At 40.2% G+C, this 17,781-nt stretch overlaps 1 protein-coding gene across 1 annotated transcript in view; it reads left to right on the top strand.

Moving 5' to 3' along the window:
* Positions 1–17,781, top strand: part of LOC126251317 (esterase FE4-like) — a 149,928-nt gene that overhangs the window by 61,424 nt on the left and 70,723 nt on the right. Inside the window, exon 6 of the mRNA XM_049951646.1 lies at positions 1,224–1,383. Coding sequence (XP_049807603.1) covers positions 1,224–1,383 — 160 coding nt within the window. The remainder of the gene's footprint in view (positions 1–1,223; positions 1,384–17,781) is intronic.

Genomic DNA, 17,781 nt, shown 5'->3' with positions numbered 1-17,781 from the left:
GAGGAGGGGGGAAGTCGCAACTTAAAAGGACATTAACATCTGGGACTTTAATAAATGATAAAAAACGAATGGTCAATTTGTTTACATGAACTATGTCGTTTTTTATATAAGTGGCTCAACCCAGTGACTGATTGGTTTACATAGATGATGTCATTGTTTATATTTGGAAGAGAACATTTATGTGATTTGGAGCCAAGTCAACTGATAACACTTTGCATATGGAGAACAATAGTCCTTTACTCCAGTACTGGTACACCTCCACTACTATTTGAATTTCGGGCCAATCTGTACTTACTGTTTGCAGCTATCACAAGGGTCACAGGTACTTTTGCCCTCACTACTCATATGTCCCCCCAACATGTTGGGTACAGATATCGATGTAAATAAATTCGTTATTTATTGATCTGTTTTATGTGTATTACATTTGTGAGGGTGCAAACCACATATTTAAAAGTATTCACTTACATATCAAACTTTGGTGCGTATACTTCCAAGTTTTGACAGTTGCTCTTAAACGCACGTAACTGCACGTAGTGGATTAGAGATGCCAGCTTCAGAGTATAAGCACCGGCCTGTGACATTTAATTCTCAATCTGGACTACATTGTTCACACATAAGCAGTACTTAAAAAGTGTGGTGTTAATCCTCTGGTTAGTCTACATTTTGCTCACAAGGGAGTGTTGAACATAATGCTACCTGTGGAAATTTTAAATCAGTGAGAATGAATTCAATTGAGATGGTCTTCCGTAAATTTAGATCTAAAGAACATCCAGTTAATTGAGATGGTCTTCCGTAAATTTAGACCTAAAGAACATCCAGTTAACGACAGGTTCTCTATCTGTGATATCTACTACGACTGGCAGAGGACATATTGGCTTATTGCCAGCCGCCATGAGGACTTTTTGTCGTACATGACTAATACTTATATCGTGTTATTAGGGAAAACTATCCGAAAAATATTAAATTTTACCAAGAGGACATGTAGTATATCTTAAGCAATTTTTCAGCAAAGTGAAAAATAAGAAAACAAAACATGCTCACCATCCTAGTGAATTCAGTGACAAGAGTTGGCTACAATGCATGAAGCACACATATCGAACTGTCTAACGTATCATATTTTTTCTGTGGGTGGATTATTCACCAAAAGTGTTGAATATCTATAAGATAAATCTCCTGTGTGGTAAAGTATAACTGTTTCATGATGGATGACGGCTTTGCTTCAGGAGTGGGGCATGAATGCTCCTCTCATACCATTCCGACCAGTTGTGGAGGCTGACGGAGAGGACGCTTTCCTCCCCAGACATCCAGTTCATCTACAGCCCCACACTGCTGTCCCATGGCTGTTAGGGGTCACTAAAGAAGAAGGAAGCATCTTTGCAGGAGGTAAGACTTTGAACTTCACAGTGTATTTACGGTCTTTCACATGTATTGCTGAGCAAATGGTTTGGTGATTGAAGTTCATACCGCACGAAATATGTTGGCGTATTCTGCCTCATTGCCATCACTTTCGACGGTGACACCTTGGGGAATCTACATGTTAAGACATTAATTGAACGAAGGGAGTCTGCCATTAAATACAGTAGGAAGTGAAACTGACAATTGCACAGTATGTATAGCACTCAGCTAATGATGGGGAACTTTGGAATCGGTATTGAATTGGATCCATTTCCTGCCCTACACAAAGAACCATGAAATGAAAAACAGTATGGATATTATGTCGTCTTTTACGACTGTATAAAGCCTTATTTCGCCCCAACGCATTTTGCTTAATCTAAAGCATGTTAACTGGTCACCGTAACGATGAGCGTTTCGTTTATATATCGGTTTTACTAAATAATAAACAGTTCTCATTTTTAAAGTGACTGTTTTATAACCTATGTTTTTTGTCGCCTGTATTATTTCAATGCATTCTTCTGTACACTTCTGTACTCCCATGATATCTGTGAAATTGTGAGAGTGGCTGGGAGACCTTAAAAAAGGAAAGAACAACAAACAACAAGACTTTAAAGAACAGTACTCACGTCTCATGCTTATGGTTGATAAGAGGATAATAACAGAGGGTCCAGTGGCAATCACACTAGTTACCACCCATAGAGATTACAGTTAGATAAACGAGGTAGAATGAGTGTAGGGTCAATGTCACTGATAAGGATTTCCAGTGTCATATCACGCACTTGGGCGAACTGAATCTAGGTCATCCCCGTAGTCCTCTCCCCCTGGGGACCGCTTGCATGTGTATGTGGTGTCATCCGGGGGGCCCATTTCCCCTCCGTTCCCTCTCTGCCCCTCCCAACCCTCCTGGCCCGATGAGATTCAAGCACTCCCTCCCTCTCTCCATCTTTCATAAATGAGGCACTTCAGTGGGTGGCTTCACTCCGGAACTGCAGAACGAGGAGAGGGGCGGCAGGTACTTATGTGTTAATAAAAAATTATTGTAATTACGTTGAGTCACATCACTTGAGGTCTGTTTGTTAATAACAGAATTAAATGTTCTTGCTTTTCGCCAGTCGAGACATAGGCAGCCCAGGTAAAAAATGTGCAAGTACTCTCATTTTTCGACAATTTTACTCATTCTTCCAAATTTTTTCGTATTTTCCCTTATTTTCCACAATTTTACGTTATTTCCGTATTTTTCCCGAACTTGGCCTAGTTATGTGAGTACCGAGCCACTGCTTTCCATGTCACATGAAAATTGTGTAGCATCAGGTCATATCAGGACCTCGCGTGGAAGTTCTCGTCTACATCTACATCTACGTGATTACTCTGCTATTCACAATAAAGTGCCTGGCAGAGTGTTCAATGAACCACCTTCAAGCTGTCTCTCTACCGTTTCACTTTCGTACGGCGTGCGGGAAAACCAGCACTTAAATTTTTCTGTGCGAGCCCTCATTTCTCTTATTTTACCGTGATGATCATTTTTCTCTATCCAGGTGGATAACAACAGAGTATTTTGGCAATCGGTGGAGAAAGCTGGTGATAGAAATTTCATGAGAAGTTCCCGACGCAACGAAAAACGCCTTTGTTTTCATGATTGCCGCTCCAATTCACGTATCATGTCTGTGGCACTATGTCCCCTATTTCGCTGTATATAATACAAAACGAGCTGCCCTTCTTTGAAGTATTTCGATGTCATCCGTCAGTCCCGCGTGATGCGAATCCCACACCGCACAGTAATACTCCACAATAGGGCGGACAAGCGTGATGTAAGCAGTCTCTTTAGTAAACCTGTTGCACTTTCTAAGTGTTCTGCCAATGAATCGCAGTCTTTGGTTTGAACAACCCACAACATTATCTATGTGATCGTTCAAATGTAGGTAAAATGCAAATGCCATGTGGCTAGGGCCTCCCGTCGGGTAGATCGGTCGCCTGGTGCAGGTCTTTTGAGTTGACGTCACTGCGGCGACTTGCGTGTCGATGGGAATGAGATGACGATGATAACACATCACTCAGTTGGGAATCGAACCCGGTCCCCTTCGTACGACACTCCGTCGCGCTGACCACTCAGTTACCGGCGGCGGACGTTCAAATTCAGGTGATTTGTAATTGTAATCCTTAAGTATTTAATTGAATTTAAGCCTTCAGGTTTGTGTGACTTATCGCGGGCTCGAAATTTAGAGGGTTTCTTTTAGTACTCATGTGAATAACTTCACACTATTCTTTATTCAGGTTCAATTGCCACTTTTTGCACCATACAGAAATCTTATCTAAATAATTTTGCAGTTCGTTTTGGTCATCTGATGAGTTTACAAGCCGGTAAATGACAGCATCATCAGCAAACAATGTAAGACGGCTACTCAGATTGTCTCCTGTATCGTTAATATAGATCATGAATATTAGAGAGCCTATAACACTTCCTTGGGGGACGCCGGATATTACTTCTGTTTTACTTTATGACTTTCTATCTATTACTACGAACTGTGACCTTTCTGACAGGAAATCACGAGTCCAGTCGCACAACTGAGGCGTTAGTCCATAGGCACGCAGTTGGGTTAGAACACTCTTGTGAGGAACGGTGTCGATAGCCTTCTGTAAATCTAAAAATATGGAATCAATTTGACATCCCCTGACGATATCACTCATTACTTCATGAGCATAAAGAGCTAGTTGCGTTTTGCTAGAACGATATTTTCTGAATCCAAGCTGACTATGTGTAAACAAATCGTTTTCTTCCAGCATTTCATAATGTTCGAATATAGTATCCGTTCGAAAACCCTACTGCAAATCGACGTTAGTGATATGGGCCTGTAATTCAACGGATTACTCCTACTTTTCTTTTTGGGTATTGGTGTGACTCGAGCAATTTTCCAGTCTTTAGGTACGGATTTTTCTGTGAGCAAGCGGCTGTATATAATTGCTATGTATGGAGCTATTTTATCAGCATACTCTGAGAGGAACCTGACTGGTATACAATCTGGACCGGACGCCTTGCCTTTTTAAAGTGATTTAAGCAGCTTTGCTACACCGAGGATGTCTACTTCTATGTTTCTCATCTTGGCAGTTGTTCTTGATTGGAATTCAGGAATATTTACTTCGTCTTCTTTGGTGAAGGAGTGTCGGAAAACCGTGTTTTATAACTCTGCTTTAGTGGCACTGTCATCAGTGACTTCACCGTTGTTATCGCGCAGTGAAGGTATTGATTGCGTCTTGCCACTGGTGTGCTTCATGCATGACCAGAATCTCTTTGGATTCTCTGCCAGATTCGAAGACGGAGTTTCGTTGGGGAAATTACTAAAAGCATCTCGCGCTATTTTTCGATCTCCTGTAAAAGTTTTGCTAATTTTGTGGATTTCGGTTTCTTTTAAATTTGGTATGCTTCTTTCGCTGCTTCTGCAACAGCGACCCCTTTTGTGTACCATGGGGGATCAGTACCATCACTTCTCTCAGTTGCTGTCGATACTATATCTTTGAAATAATTCCACAGCATTTTATGATTATATGGCCAGTTTGGAAGGAACGAAGACTGTCTCTTAAAACGGCGTTAAGAGCGTTTTTATCAGCTTTTTTAAATACATATACTTTACGTTGCTTTTTGATGGTTGTAGGTTCAAATGGCTCTGAGCACTATGGGACTCAACATCTTAGGTCATAAGTCCCCTAGAACTTAGAACTACTTAAACCTAACTAACCTAAGGACATCACACACACCCATGCCCGAGGCAGGATTCGAACCTGCGACCGTAGCAGTCCCGCGGTTCCGGACTGCAGCGCCAGAACCGCTAGACCACCGCGGCCGGCGATGGTTGTAGGTGCTACGGCTTTCTGCTTAGCAGCAACTGCGTTGTGGTCGCTAATCCCTGTATTCGTCACGGTGCTCCCTATTTGTCCAGGAGTATTTGTTGCTAAGAAGTCAAGTATGCTTTCGCAACCATATACGCTTCCAATGGGCTCATGAACTAACTGTGTTCGAAATAATTTTCTGAGAAAGCATTCAGTACAATTTCGGATGACGTTTTATGCTTGCCGCCGGCTTTAAACGTATAATTTTTCCAGCATGTCGAGGGTACATTGATGTCACCACCGGCTATAACTGTATGAGCTGGGTACCTGTTTTAAATGAGGCTCAAGTCTTCTTTGAACCTTTCAGCAACTATATCTTCTGTGTCGGGGGTTCGGTAAAACGATCCAATTTATAGTCTAGTCCGATGGTCAAGTATAACCTTTAACCATACTATTTCGCAGGAACTATCAATTTCAATTTCAGTAAAAGGCAAACTACTTCTGATAACAATAAATACTCCACCACGAACTGTATTTAATCTATCCTTTATGAACACTGTTAGGTCGTTTGAAAAAATTTCGGCTGAACTTATATCCGGTTTAGCCAGATTTCTGTACCTATAACTATTTGAGCTCCAGCGCTTTCTATTAGGGCTTGGAGCTCTGGCTCTTTCCCAACACAGCTACGACAATTTACAACTACTATACCAACCATATCGACAACTAACCTCTTAGACCGACGTCTTTTCTGTGGTTCCCTGACTCACTAATCTAAAAAAAACGCCTAGTCCCTTCCACACACTCCCTCCTACCCTTGTAGCTGCTTCCTGTGTGTATTGGAGTCCTGACCTATTAAGCAGAGCCCGGAAACCCACCACCAGATGGCGCAAGTCAAGGAAGCTGCAGCCTACACGGTCACAGAACCTCCTCTGATTCAGACTCTCCACTCGGCTCTGCAGCAAAGGACCACAGTCGGTTTTATCGACGATGCTGCAGATGGTGAGTTTCGCTTTAATCTCGCAAGCAAGACTGGCAGTCTTTACCATTTCCGCTAGCCGCCCAAAACCAGAGAGAACCTCAGCCGAACCGAAGTGACACACGTCACTGGTACCGACATGAGCCACTACCTGCAGTTGGCTGCACCCTGCACTCTTCATGGCATCTGGAAGCACCCTTTCCACATCCAGAATGACCCCCCAGAATGCACTCGGTGTGCACACTGGCTTCCTTCCCCTCCTTGGCAGGCATGTTCCTAAGGGGCCCCATCACGCGCCTAACGTAGGAGCTCCCAACTAATGCCGGGACGGTAACTCAGCGTGTTCAGTCAGAGGGTTAGCTGCCCTCTGTAATAAAAAAAACTGAGTTAATGGATCAACGACGAACTGAAACGGATGTCTTGCGACGTCCGCCCCGAGCAGATACAACGAATGAAAACGAACAAAATGAGATTAAAAAAAAACTACTAGCATACCCACCCTCTGTGAATGCACAGACCTTGAGGGTTGAGAAGCTTCCTGTGGAACAAGGTGGACGACTGCATCCGGCTCAGTGACATCGTCAGCCACAGAAAACGCCCATTACCTGTTCGTCAAACGAACTGGGGAGGCCCTACGATCGGCCCCTCAGAAAGTTTTTCGCTGCCTGCCAGACTTTGAAATGATCTCCCACTCGACCACAAATGAGGGGTCAAAAAAAAATGGCTCTGAGCACTATGGGACTCAACTGCTAAGGTCATTAGTCCCCTAGAACTTAGAACTAGTTAAACCTAACTAACCTAAGGACATCACAAACATCCATGCCCGAGGCAGGATTCGAACCTGCACCCGTAGCGGTCTTGCGGTTCCAGACTGCAGCGCCTTTAACCGCACGAATGAGGGGTCAACTTCAGTGCAGGCAGTACCCGGGGCGGATACAGCAGTGGACCGATCAGTTGACACGTGGGACGTGCTCGACGTCCCTTGCATCCCAGCGTCCAACCCCTGACAGTGATGCCGCTTGGCAGCAGCCTCAAGCTGTGTGACGGAAGGCAATGCAGCCTGTAGCTGCGAGCGAAGGGGTCGCCAGCTCAGCTTGCATCTGTATACAGCAGTCACAGTGTCTATCCATTACTGCAGTCGCTCCTGTTTGAAGCCCGTAAAAATATGTAATAAACGAATGGTGTACTTGACTCATTGGCAGCAGGAATTCGAAGTGCTCTCTTACTAACGGTCTAAACGACATTGAGCTACACTAACCAAAACAAACAAAATCCTGTATGATACGAGGCTCGATAAGAATGGCAGTACTGTATGATACGCTATTATTAAAATAAAAGTTGTGCCATGTCACGTCAATTTTACATCAACGTCGTGTCAGTGACATGATGCCTCGGCCAATCACAGTTCAGCAGCACGTGTCCACACGTTGAAAGGTGGCTACACTGAGCCACAGCGCCAGAGATCGCTAGAGAGCATTGTTCCGCCGCCTCCACGGGCAGTCATTATTGAGATGTGCTAGAGGAGTGCTTGGGGAGAGCTCGTAGTAGTCAGTTCGTGTTGAGATGTGCTTGCTGAGATGTGATACTGAAAAATTCTTGTTGAGATGTTGTAATAGCGAATCGGTGTGGAGATATATTGTAATTATGAGAGTGATTTTGGTCAATATATGAAGGTAACGAAACTTGATTTATTTTTCATTATTTCCATGTTTTAAATAATGTGTCATAACAGGTTCAGTCAACAAAGCATCTGGCTTGTGTTCTTGGATTAGAGTGTAATTGTGGTTCTCTTGAGTAATTATGGTATTCGTATTTTCTTTAATTAATTCAGTATAAATGGTATTTGAAATTCTTGTCTTTTGAAGAAGAACCGTGCCAGATGTGTACGTTGAGTCATACTTCCACACACAGAACAGTTACACTTGTGCTTTGGTTTCGTAGGTTTTATAGTTGCTGGGGACTTAATTAATTAATTGTGTTAATGAAAATTTCCATTTCATTCCTTGTTGTTGTTCTATGCAGTCAGATAGCGTAATAATAATAGTCAGGGCCAACCGTTACGAGACTTCGTAATCGGACAGACAGCTACTAAAGCAGAAATTAAAATTATTTGCATTCAACTTTTATTAAGCCCCCATGCACGTGGCGACCACTGCTTCGGATCGTCCCTTGGAATTCTTCTGATTGTAAAAATAGTAGACAGTAGTATTGTTGTAGTAATTTGTAGTTTAGTTCAAATGGTTCAAATGGCTCTGAGCACTATGGGACTCAACTGCTGTGGTCATAAGTCCCCTAGAACTTAGAACTACTTAAACCTAACTAACCTAAGGACAGCACACAACACCCAGCCATCACGAGGCAGAGAAAATCCCTGACCCCGCCGGGAATCGAACCCGGGAACCCGGGCGTGGGAAGCGAGAACGCTACCGCACGACCACGAGATGCGGGCGTAGTTTAGTAATTGTAGTCTATATTGCATGTGTAGATTTGGTAATTGGCATTCTTCTAATGGTATTTTTTTTTCTTTTTCTTCTCTGAATTTGATTTGTTGTCTTGTATACGCGTTTGACGATTTAGTGCAATCATTTCAATTGTTCGTTAATCGTGTTTGAGGGAAACATTTCGTGTGAATGATATTGTTGGAGATAAAGAGCCATTGTGTGTAATTTTCGTACAGCGACGAGTTTTGTATATTTTGTAAATGATTACGCGATCAATGAAAAAGGCAAAAATGATGAATAGTGAGAATGACGAAATTGTTGACATGGCGAACTCGCCAACACAGGAGAACGGTATGTTGAATAATGAAGTGGAAAACAATGTAATAAGTCGGGAAAATAGTCCGGAACCAGTTCAAAATTTTTCTCAATCAGAAAATTTACAGAATACGAGATTAACGACAGAAGATCCTGGAACAGTATCGAACACAGATAGCTTTACAGCGATGACGAAGGAACCTGGTTTTGCGGGAAATGTTAGGGGCGAAAAGAATTTCGAACCAGTTACTATGGAGCAGTTAATGAGTGCAATATTAAATTTGGGATCACGGATGGACGCAATGATAACACGGTTAGGCTCACAAATAGGAACAAGTAAAACCGAGATGGAAACAATGGAAACACAGTTAGGCTCACGAACAGGGACATGTTTCAAAAACATGAAAGATGAATCAAAGAAAGAAATTAGAGAAGAAGTACAACCGATTTTGAAGGCTCACAATAATAGCTTAATTTCAACAGAAATTAGACAAGAGGAACAGGACAGAGAACGGGAAGAAAAAGATCGCGTGATAGTACAAAATTTTTCAGAGTTAAATTTACAACGAGCATACGATAAGGAAGAAATATTTGAGAGAATCGAGGAATCCGTAACAAATGACTTAACGCAACAGTGTGAACAGTCAACTACTAAATGTGACAATACCGAAACCCGAGTTGCGACACTGACGGAAGACGTAAACTTATCGGAAAGAGTTGAGATTTCAGATAAATTGACAAATCTTAGTTTAAATGGGGACAGAGAATCGGATGATACAGCTCCATTGCCATTTGCGGAAACTGAAGAGTACCAGAACATAAATAGACATGTTGAAAATCAGGGAAAATTTAATGAACGCGTGAAAAGGGAATTTGAGGCATTACGAAAGCAAGTCAAACAAATCGAAGGCGAAATTGTAGGAAAGGACAGTAGAAGAAATTTAGAATCACAGATAGCAGAGGGCTTTGAAGATAATAATTTGTTTCATTTACGGGATGCAACAAGAGAGCGCCAGGCGCGGGAACTTGACAATAATCGACATTGGGACTGGGACAGACGCGGTAGGTCTTTGTCGCCGCGAGGCGGAAGCTTTGACTGTAAACACTTCTTGACTGTTCGGAAATTTAAGATCTTTTGCAATTCTAGGAATGACATACGTCCATGTTCATGGTTGGATCGATTTACGTGCGCACTTCCACCAAATTTGCCACTGAGTCACAAACTGAAATTTATGTGCAGCTATTAAAGTCCTCAGGGGATTCATTACACTAAGTGAATATGTGCCGTAGCGAGCATAGGGCCCCGAGCTGTAGTGGTGCTATTTCCCTTTTAGTTTTCTGCACCGCTGCCTACTCTTTCACTATTCTTTGCATCTATAAAAACAACTCTTCTACTATCAATCTATCTACACAGTAGGTAAAAATTAACCGGATTTGACTGTTTTACCCAAAAGTGACTTTGGAAATTACCGTTTGGACTTACTATATTTTCTGCAGCATTCATTCGTAATTTAAACGAAATTTTACCTGTTTATCTTCGTGACAATATTACTTCATATGTTGACGACATTCTTATTGCTAAACGTTCTTGGAGTGAGCACAACAAAATTTTGGATTCATTATTACGTATTTTTGCACGAGTTGGCATGACATTGAACTTGGAAAAATCAGAATTTGGTCGTTCTCAGGTGAAATTTCTCGGTCACATTATTTTTACAGAAGGTATTCTCCCTGATCTAGAGAAACTAGACGCTATTCGTAATTATGCTGTTCCTACCACAAAACGTGATGTTCGTAGTTTCCTTGGTGTCTGTAATTTTCTTAGACGCTTTGTTAGATTGGACAATTTGGCCACACCTCGTTTATGTGAATTATCTGGAAAAAATTCTAATTGGTGTTGGGATGAGGAAGCTCAGTCAGAATTTGAACAACTTCGTGATGCTTTAGTTGCTGCCCCACTTCTTTCACATCCGGATTTATCTAAAGATTTTTGTTTGGCGACGGACTCATCATACAAAGGCCTAGGTGCACATTTATTTCAAGAGATAGAAGAAAACGGCGTTGTAGTACAGAAGACTATTGCATTTGGAAGTCGTGTTCTCTCTAAATCCGAAAAGAATTATTCGATTACGGAACTTGAAGCTTTGGCTGTTGTTTGGGCTTTCACAAAATTTCGCACATTTTTGTTTGGCAGACATACTAAGGTTTACACCGATCATCGAGCTCTGGAATTTCTTATGTCGACAAAATTAACTCATGGCAGATTGTCACGATGGGCGTTGTACCTACAGGAATTTGATTTTAGTATTGTTTACATACAGGGATCTTCAAATATTGTTGCTGATGCTTTATCACGTGCACCTATGGGTTTGAAACAATGTGCTGAAGAGGACTGCAAAGAAAACCATTATTGTTTGATGTACATTCAAGGTGTTGCGTTTGAGAACTTTATTTCATCTTCGCTCCAGGACATCGCTAAGGAGCAAAATAAGGATCCAATCTGGAAGGACATTAAGGAGAAGTGGAGGAGAAAGGAAAGCGTAGCGATCAGACAGTATTATTTAGTTCGCAATGATATTCTTTTCAAACGAAAATCGGTCGACAACTCTGTTTGGTTAGTTTGTATTCCTGATGAGTGGGTCAATAAATTGATTTGGTACACACACTTTAGTTATGCGCACTTTGGTCCCAGAAAATGCTTTCATAAATTACGAGAAAATTGCTACTTCAGTAATATGGAAAAACGTATTCGATCTGTTCTTGCCAAATGCAAATTATGTCAAATGGCTGAGCCGCCAACTGTTTCTCACAGAGCACCGTTGTTTCCTATCATTCCAGCGAAATTAAAGGAGATGGCTGCAGTCGATTTGTTCGGTCCAGTGGTTCGTTCTACTAATGGTTTTGCGTACATTTTCGTAGCAGTGGAGTTGACATCAAAATATGTGTGTTTTACACCTTTACGCAAAGCAACAGCTCGTTCAGTATCTAACGCTTTCATCAAACATTTTCTTAAAGAAGTTGGTCATGTTGATAAGGTTATATCAGATAATGGATCACAGTTTCGCTCTAAAATTTGGCTTCGTACTCTACGGCGTCGGAAGATTAAACCAATTTTCATTTCACTTTTTCACCCTCAATCTAATGCTTCAGAGAGATGGATGAAGGAAATCAATAAATTGTGCCGTCTTTATTGTCATCAGAATCACAGAACTTGGGATCAGTATCTTCATATTTTTCAAAACATTCTGAATGAACTTCCTAATGACTCAACTTCTTTACCGCCTCTATTGATATTAAAAAATAAAGTACCAACAAATCGCATTTCTGAAATCGTTCCTTTTCCGCCTTCACGGAAACTGCGGCATTCTGAAGTTGTCAACCTGGCTCTACGAAATATTGCGTCTGCGGCTGCTAGAAGAGAGAAATCAGCGAAACGTCCTGGTCGTTTAAAAATCTTGTCAGTTGGCCAGAAGGTGTTAATTAAGTCCCACCGTTTGTCTCATAAAGGAAAAGGCTTGTGTCGCAAATTTTTTCTGCTTTATAACGGTCCATATAGAGTTCGCAAAATTATTCATGATAACACTGTTGAACTCTTAAATCACGACGCTCTAAAGGAATACATCATATATCAAACGTAAAAATTTTTGTGGAATGACCTACTTGTGAGAAACCAACAGTTTACGTAAACATGGAGAGAGTACAAGGATACCGCGCTGTGTTTTGGCGGCGGCACATACTCAAAGCAACAGTCAGTCTGCGCGTCGCACAAGGCAGTCGTTGACCGCAAACAATCACTTCCTACGTCACGCGCCTACAGCTGATCGAGCGCTCAGTGCGAATGCACTGACAGACGTAAATAAATACACAGTTTAATTTCTCCGAATAAATTCTGTATAAAGCTATAAGGACTTCATAAATTATGTTATTAACGTTCAGTATTTTTCAGGATACGGTTGTATAAAGTATTTAAGACCTTCAGGTAAATTCTGTGCGTGTCCGACGTTAAGACGACTTGCTTTGGAGAAAATTTTCAGGAAGAAGGTCATTTCGAAGATGAAACTAATAAACTAAAAAGGGTAACTATTAATTGAGTTTATTTTTCAGGTAACATAATTTCACTTAGGTACGTACTTTAGACGTAATTTGCTGCTCGCGATTACGTGACTCATACTTTGTGCTAAATTTTATGTTCTATGAATTTACTTGTGAAGCGACGTGCTTGTGTACATTTACTGATTTTGACAATTTTTGATTAATGAACAGTGTTATTACTTGCGTATATTATGCATCGCTTGGCTGCTATGCTTTTTCACTGACGTCATATTTTTTTTTTATTATGTGCCAGCTGTGCTTATTTATTTAAATTATAATTGTCACCTGATTAATTGTGCTGATGTGGTTAGATATGTAAGTTACACTTTGTGATTTATCTGCTTGCGCCTTCATGTTTACTTATTAAGATTACATATGAACATTTATTTGCTTATGTCGATGCGATGCTAATGACCTGTTTATTGTGTAAGGCATGTTTGCTGCTGTGCGTATGGATTTCACATTTACACATTTCTGTTTTGTTGTCATAACTACTCTTCAATTTAGTATATAGAAATGCTGATATACTGTGTACGAACATAGAGTTTAGGTTACACTGTGGTATTAATTATAGATTTTTCGCTTGGCAGAGCCTCGTTATAGGGATTGTGCTGCATCCACTTGTTGACATTCTGTTCTCTACTGGTATATTTACTCGCTATTGCATGTTTTGCTTACGCTCAGTGCCTTATATTTTTAAGATAAGAAAATGAACTGCTATAATTCGACGAACGACATTAGTAAAAGAAAGTCATAGAAGTCACATGAGCTGAGGTTTTATGGAAGCTGTATAAATTTATGCTAATAGGAAGGAAGCTAACGACATGACAGACCAAAACTAGGTTTAGACCATTGACAGTATTACACTGCATTTTCGTGAGCAATTGAAATTGGAAGTGACACTTGACACAAAAAATACTCCACATGTTTGCTTCTGCTATGATTCTTGAAGTGGTGTACACACTGTGAAATATTATGATCATTCACACTCCGTAATCGTACTTAATTACTGAGAGTTATTCGAACTAAAGTCTGTTAGAGGTCATGTATGCATTTCTTTTATTTAATGATGGACAAGGAACCAAAATGTATCTTATAATTTATAATGAGTAGAAAATTTGGGTCAGATGGATTACACAGAGGTTGTGTGTGGACACTGTGTCTTCGGATTGTATGGGATGATGAATTGAAGTTGCACTAGGATTTTGTCTGTACTTGTTCGAGGAGACTGACTAGAGGAAAGAGTTGTTATGGAAGTGAAATGATATTGGTGCTGAGGTTTATATGTATCGACGTATTATTGAGGTATTGAGATTAGGTGAAGTAGATGATTATTGGAGTTTTCGTGGACAAAAGGTAAGATAAATGATATTGATGATCGACGTATTGAAAAGGTATTAGTGAAGTATTGAGATTAAGTTGATGATTATTGGAGTTTTGGTGGATAAGAGGTAAAGTAAATGAGGAGCATATTTTTTTTTTTTTGTTGGTCCATATGGAACAAGGAGGATAAAGATGGCAGACTAGAACACTCAAGTAGAAGGAAGATTGTCTACACACACACTTTGTCAAATCACTAAGCAGTATACACTTTTTTTTGAAGAGAGGAAGTATTTGCATATCTTGGCTCACTGACAGTTGTTCAGCAACAGTACAATTTGATCTGGCTTGGCAAACATTGGTCTAGACATGATGACTATGACGTTGACTAACTATTATTGACTGTTATACATTGCTGCCACTACTACTTGATACACATAATGAACATAAAATTTCGACAGAATTGCATTTACACAGTTAACACTATTCAATTACACAGTAGCACTAATGTGGATGAAAGATGAGTGAGTGTGTTTTGTGTGTTTTCCTTTTGTAATCCCAGAGAAGTGATCCCAACCTATCTCCTAAATATTATTTCACTTGTTTGTTGTGGCTTGCACTGACACCCATAAATATTATAGGTTAACTGTTATTGTGTACTGTAATAGTTAATGTGACAATTACCTGATATCATTTGTGTGTTTATTATGATTTGTATGTTTAGTGTAAGAGCATTGATAATAATTTGTTAAAGAAATTGTATGTGCATTCAAACTATTGTTCATGACTGAACTGTCTCAGTAGTTATGGTGAATAGTATGGACTGTTACTTGCACCTTTTCTACATGATTGGTGCTACAAGGATATGTTTAATTTCTGCTGATGAACTGTGTGATCAGTGATTGTAAAAAAAATTATGGACTGTTACTTGTACCTTTTCTACAATATTGGTGCCACTAGGACATGTTTAATTTCTGCTTATAAACTCTGATGAACAGTGTGATCAGTGACAGTGTATTTTATGGAACTGCTTCTGCTGAGAAATGTGACTTGTTGCTGTGTGTACCTACTCAACATTGCTGGGTGCCACTGATGGATTGCTTCTACTGAAATGGAGTCACCTGTTGCTGTGTGCACCTGATCAACATTGCTGGTGCCACTGATGGACTGCTTCTACTGAAATGAAGTCACCTGTTGCTGTGTGCACCTGATCAACATTGCTGGGTGCCACTAATGGACTGCTTCTACTGAAATGGTGTTACTTGTTGGTGTCTGCACCTGCTCAACATTGCTGGGTGCCACTGATGGACTGCTTCTACTGAAAAGATGTCACCTGTTGATGTCTGCACCTGCTCAACATTGCTGGGTGCCACTGATGGATTGCTTCTACTGAAATGAAGTCACCTGTTGCTGTGTGCACCTGCTCAACATTGCTGGGTGCCACTGATGGACTGCTTCTACTGAAATGAAGTCACCTGTCGCTGTGTGCACCTGATCAACATTGCTGGTGCCACTAATGGACTGCTTCTACTGAAATGATGTTACTTGTTGGTGTCTGCACCTATTCAACAGTACTGGGTGCCACTGATGGACTGTTTCTATTGAAAAAATGTTACTTGTTGGTATTTGCACCTGTTGACCATTGCTGGGTGCTACTGCTGGAACTGTCAACTGCTTATTCTTGAGCTATGGAAAGCGTTTATGTGAATATTTGTATAAACTGATTTTTTGTGTATTACTGTTAGTGAAAAATTATGAGACTCTTACTTGCACATATTCGTCATTGCTGACGCTATTGATTGAACTGTTTAACCACATAATACTTGTGTAAACTATTATGTAAAGTCACATGTAAAGAAAGAATTTGTATTGCTTACTGTATTTTATATATTAGGTTATTGAAAGGTCAGTGCAAAGCCAAAATTTTATCTAGTTATATGATATTTACGTATTAATATTATCTTTTATTTTTGTCTGTATTTTTTTGACGAATTTGGTGGTATTTTCACCACCAATGCTGGCAAAAATACCATCAAATTCTAGCCGTGGAGGAAGGGCATATGAAAGGTGGCTACACTGAGCCACAGCGCCAGAGATCGCTAGAGAGCATTGTTCCGCCGCCTCCACGGGCAGTCATTATTGAGATGTGCTAGAGGAGTGCTTGGGGAGAGCTCGTAGTAGTCAGTTCGTGTTGAGATGTGCTTGCTGAGATGTGATACTGAAAAATTCTTGTTGAGATGTTGTAATAGCGAATCGGTGTGGAGATATATTGTAATTATGAGAGTGATTTTGGTCAATATATGAAGGTAACGAAACTTGATTTATTTTTCATTATTTCCATGTTTTAAATAATGTGTCATAACAGGTTCAGTCAACAAAGCATCTGGCTTGTGTTCTTGGATTAGAGTGTAATTGTGGTTCTCTTGAGTAATTATGGTATTCGTATTTTCTTTAATTAATTCAGTATAAATGGTATTTGAAATTCTTGTCTTTTGAAGAAGAACCGTGCCAGATGTGTACGTTGAGTCATACTTCCACACACAGAACAGTTACACTTGTGCTTTGGTTTCGTAGGTTTTATAGTTGCTGGGGACTTAATTAATTAAGTGTGTTAATGAAAATTTCTATTTCATTCCTTGTTGTTGTTCTATGCAGTCAGATAGCGTAATAATAATAGTCAGGGCCAACCGTTACGAGACTTCGTAATCGGACAGACAGCTACTAAAGCAGAAATTAAAATTATTTGCATTTCATTTTTAATAAAGCCCCCATGCAACGTATCCGAATTATTTATCGCTGATAAGCTGTCACTAGACCACTAGTGTGCATGAAATCATGGTATATGTGTTAGAAATGAACCGTTTCCCTATTGGTGACAATAATGGCGTCACGATGTATTAATGACGTTTTAGCAAGTGCTATAGGCACTGCAGTTTTACCAATTTCCGACCAAAGATGTAGAATGTGTAGGAAATACCACTTGATAGATAACCCTGCTAAGCCAACATTATCTTGCTAAAAGGAGCACGTTGTTGCAATAATGATGTAATGATAAATTTATGACGTCATAGTAATTTTTTTTTTTTTTTTATTTACATGTCAAGTTCCGTATGACCAAATTGAGGAGCAAATCTCCAAGGTCATGGAACGTGTCAGTACATGAACTTACAACATAAAAGTAATAACAGATAAAAATAAATGTTCATGAACCTGAAAAAAAATCAGTCCATATGTTTAAGCAAACGCTATCAGAATTACATCTGAGGTTTATCAATTTCCAAGTGAAGATTCTGAGTGTACGAAAAGTAGCACACTGCTACAAAATACCCACCTAGATAGGTGACGAATATGTCCAGCGAAATGAGTCATGGCTATAAGACAGAGCACAATTTTTTGCCACTACCATAGCTGCCGACCCCA

This window comes from Schistocerca nitens, chromosome 4 (genome assembly GCF_023898315.1).
Source record: "Schistocerca nitens isolate TAMUIC-IGC-003100 chromosome 4, iqSchNite1.1, whole genome shotgun sequence".
Lineage (NCBI taxonomy): Eukaryota > Metazoa > Arthropoda > Insecta > Orthoptera > Acrididae > Schistocerca > Schistocerca nitens.
This window is presented reverse-complemented; position numbering and strand designations above follow the sequence as displayed.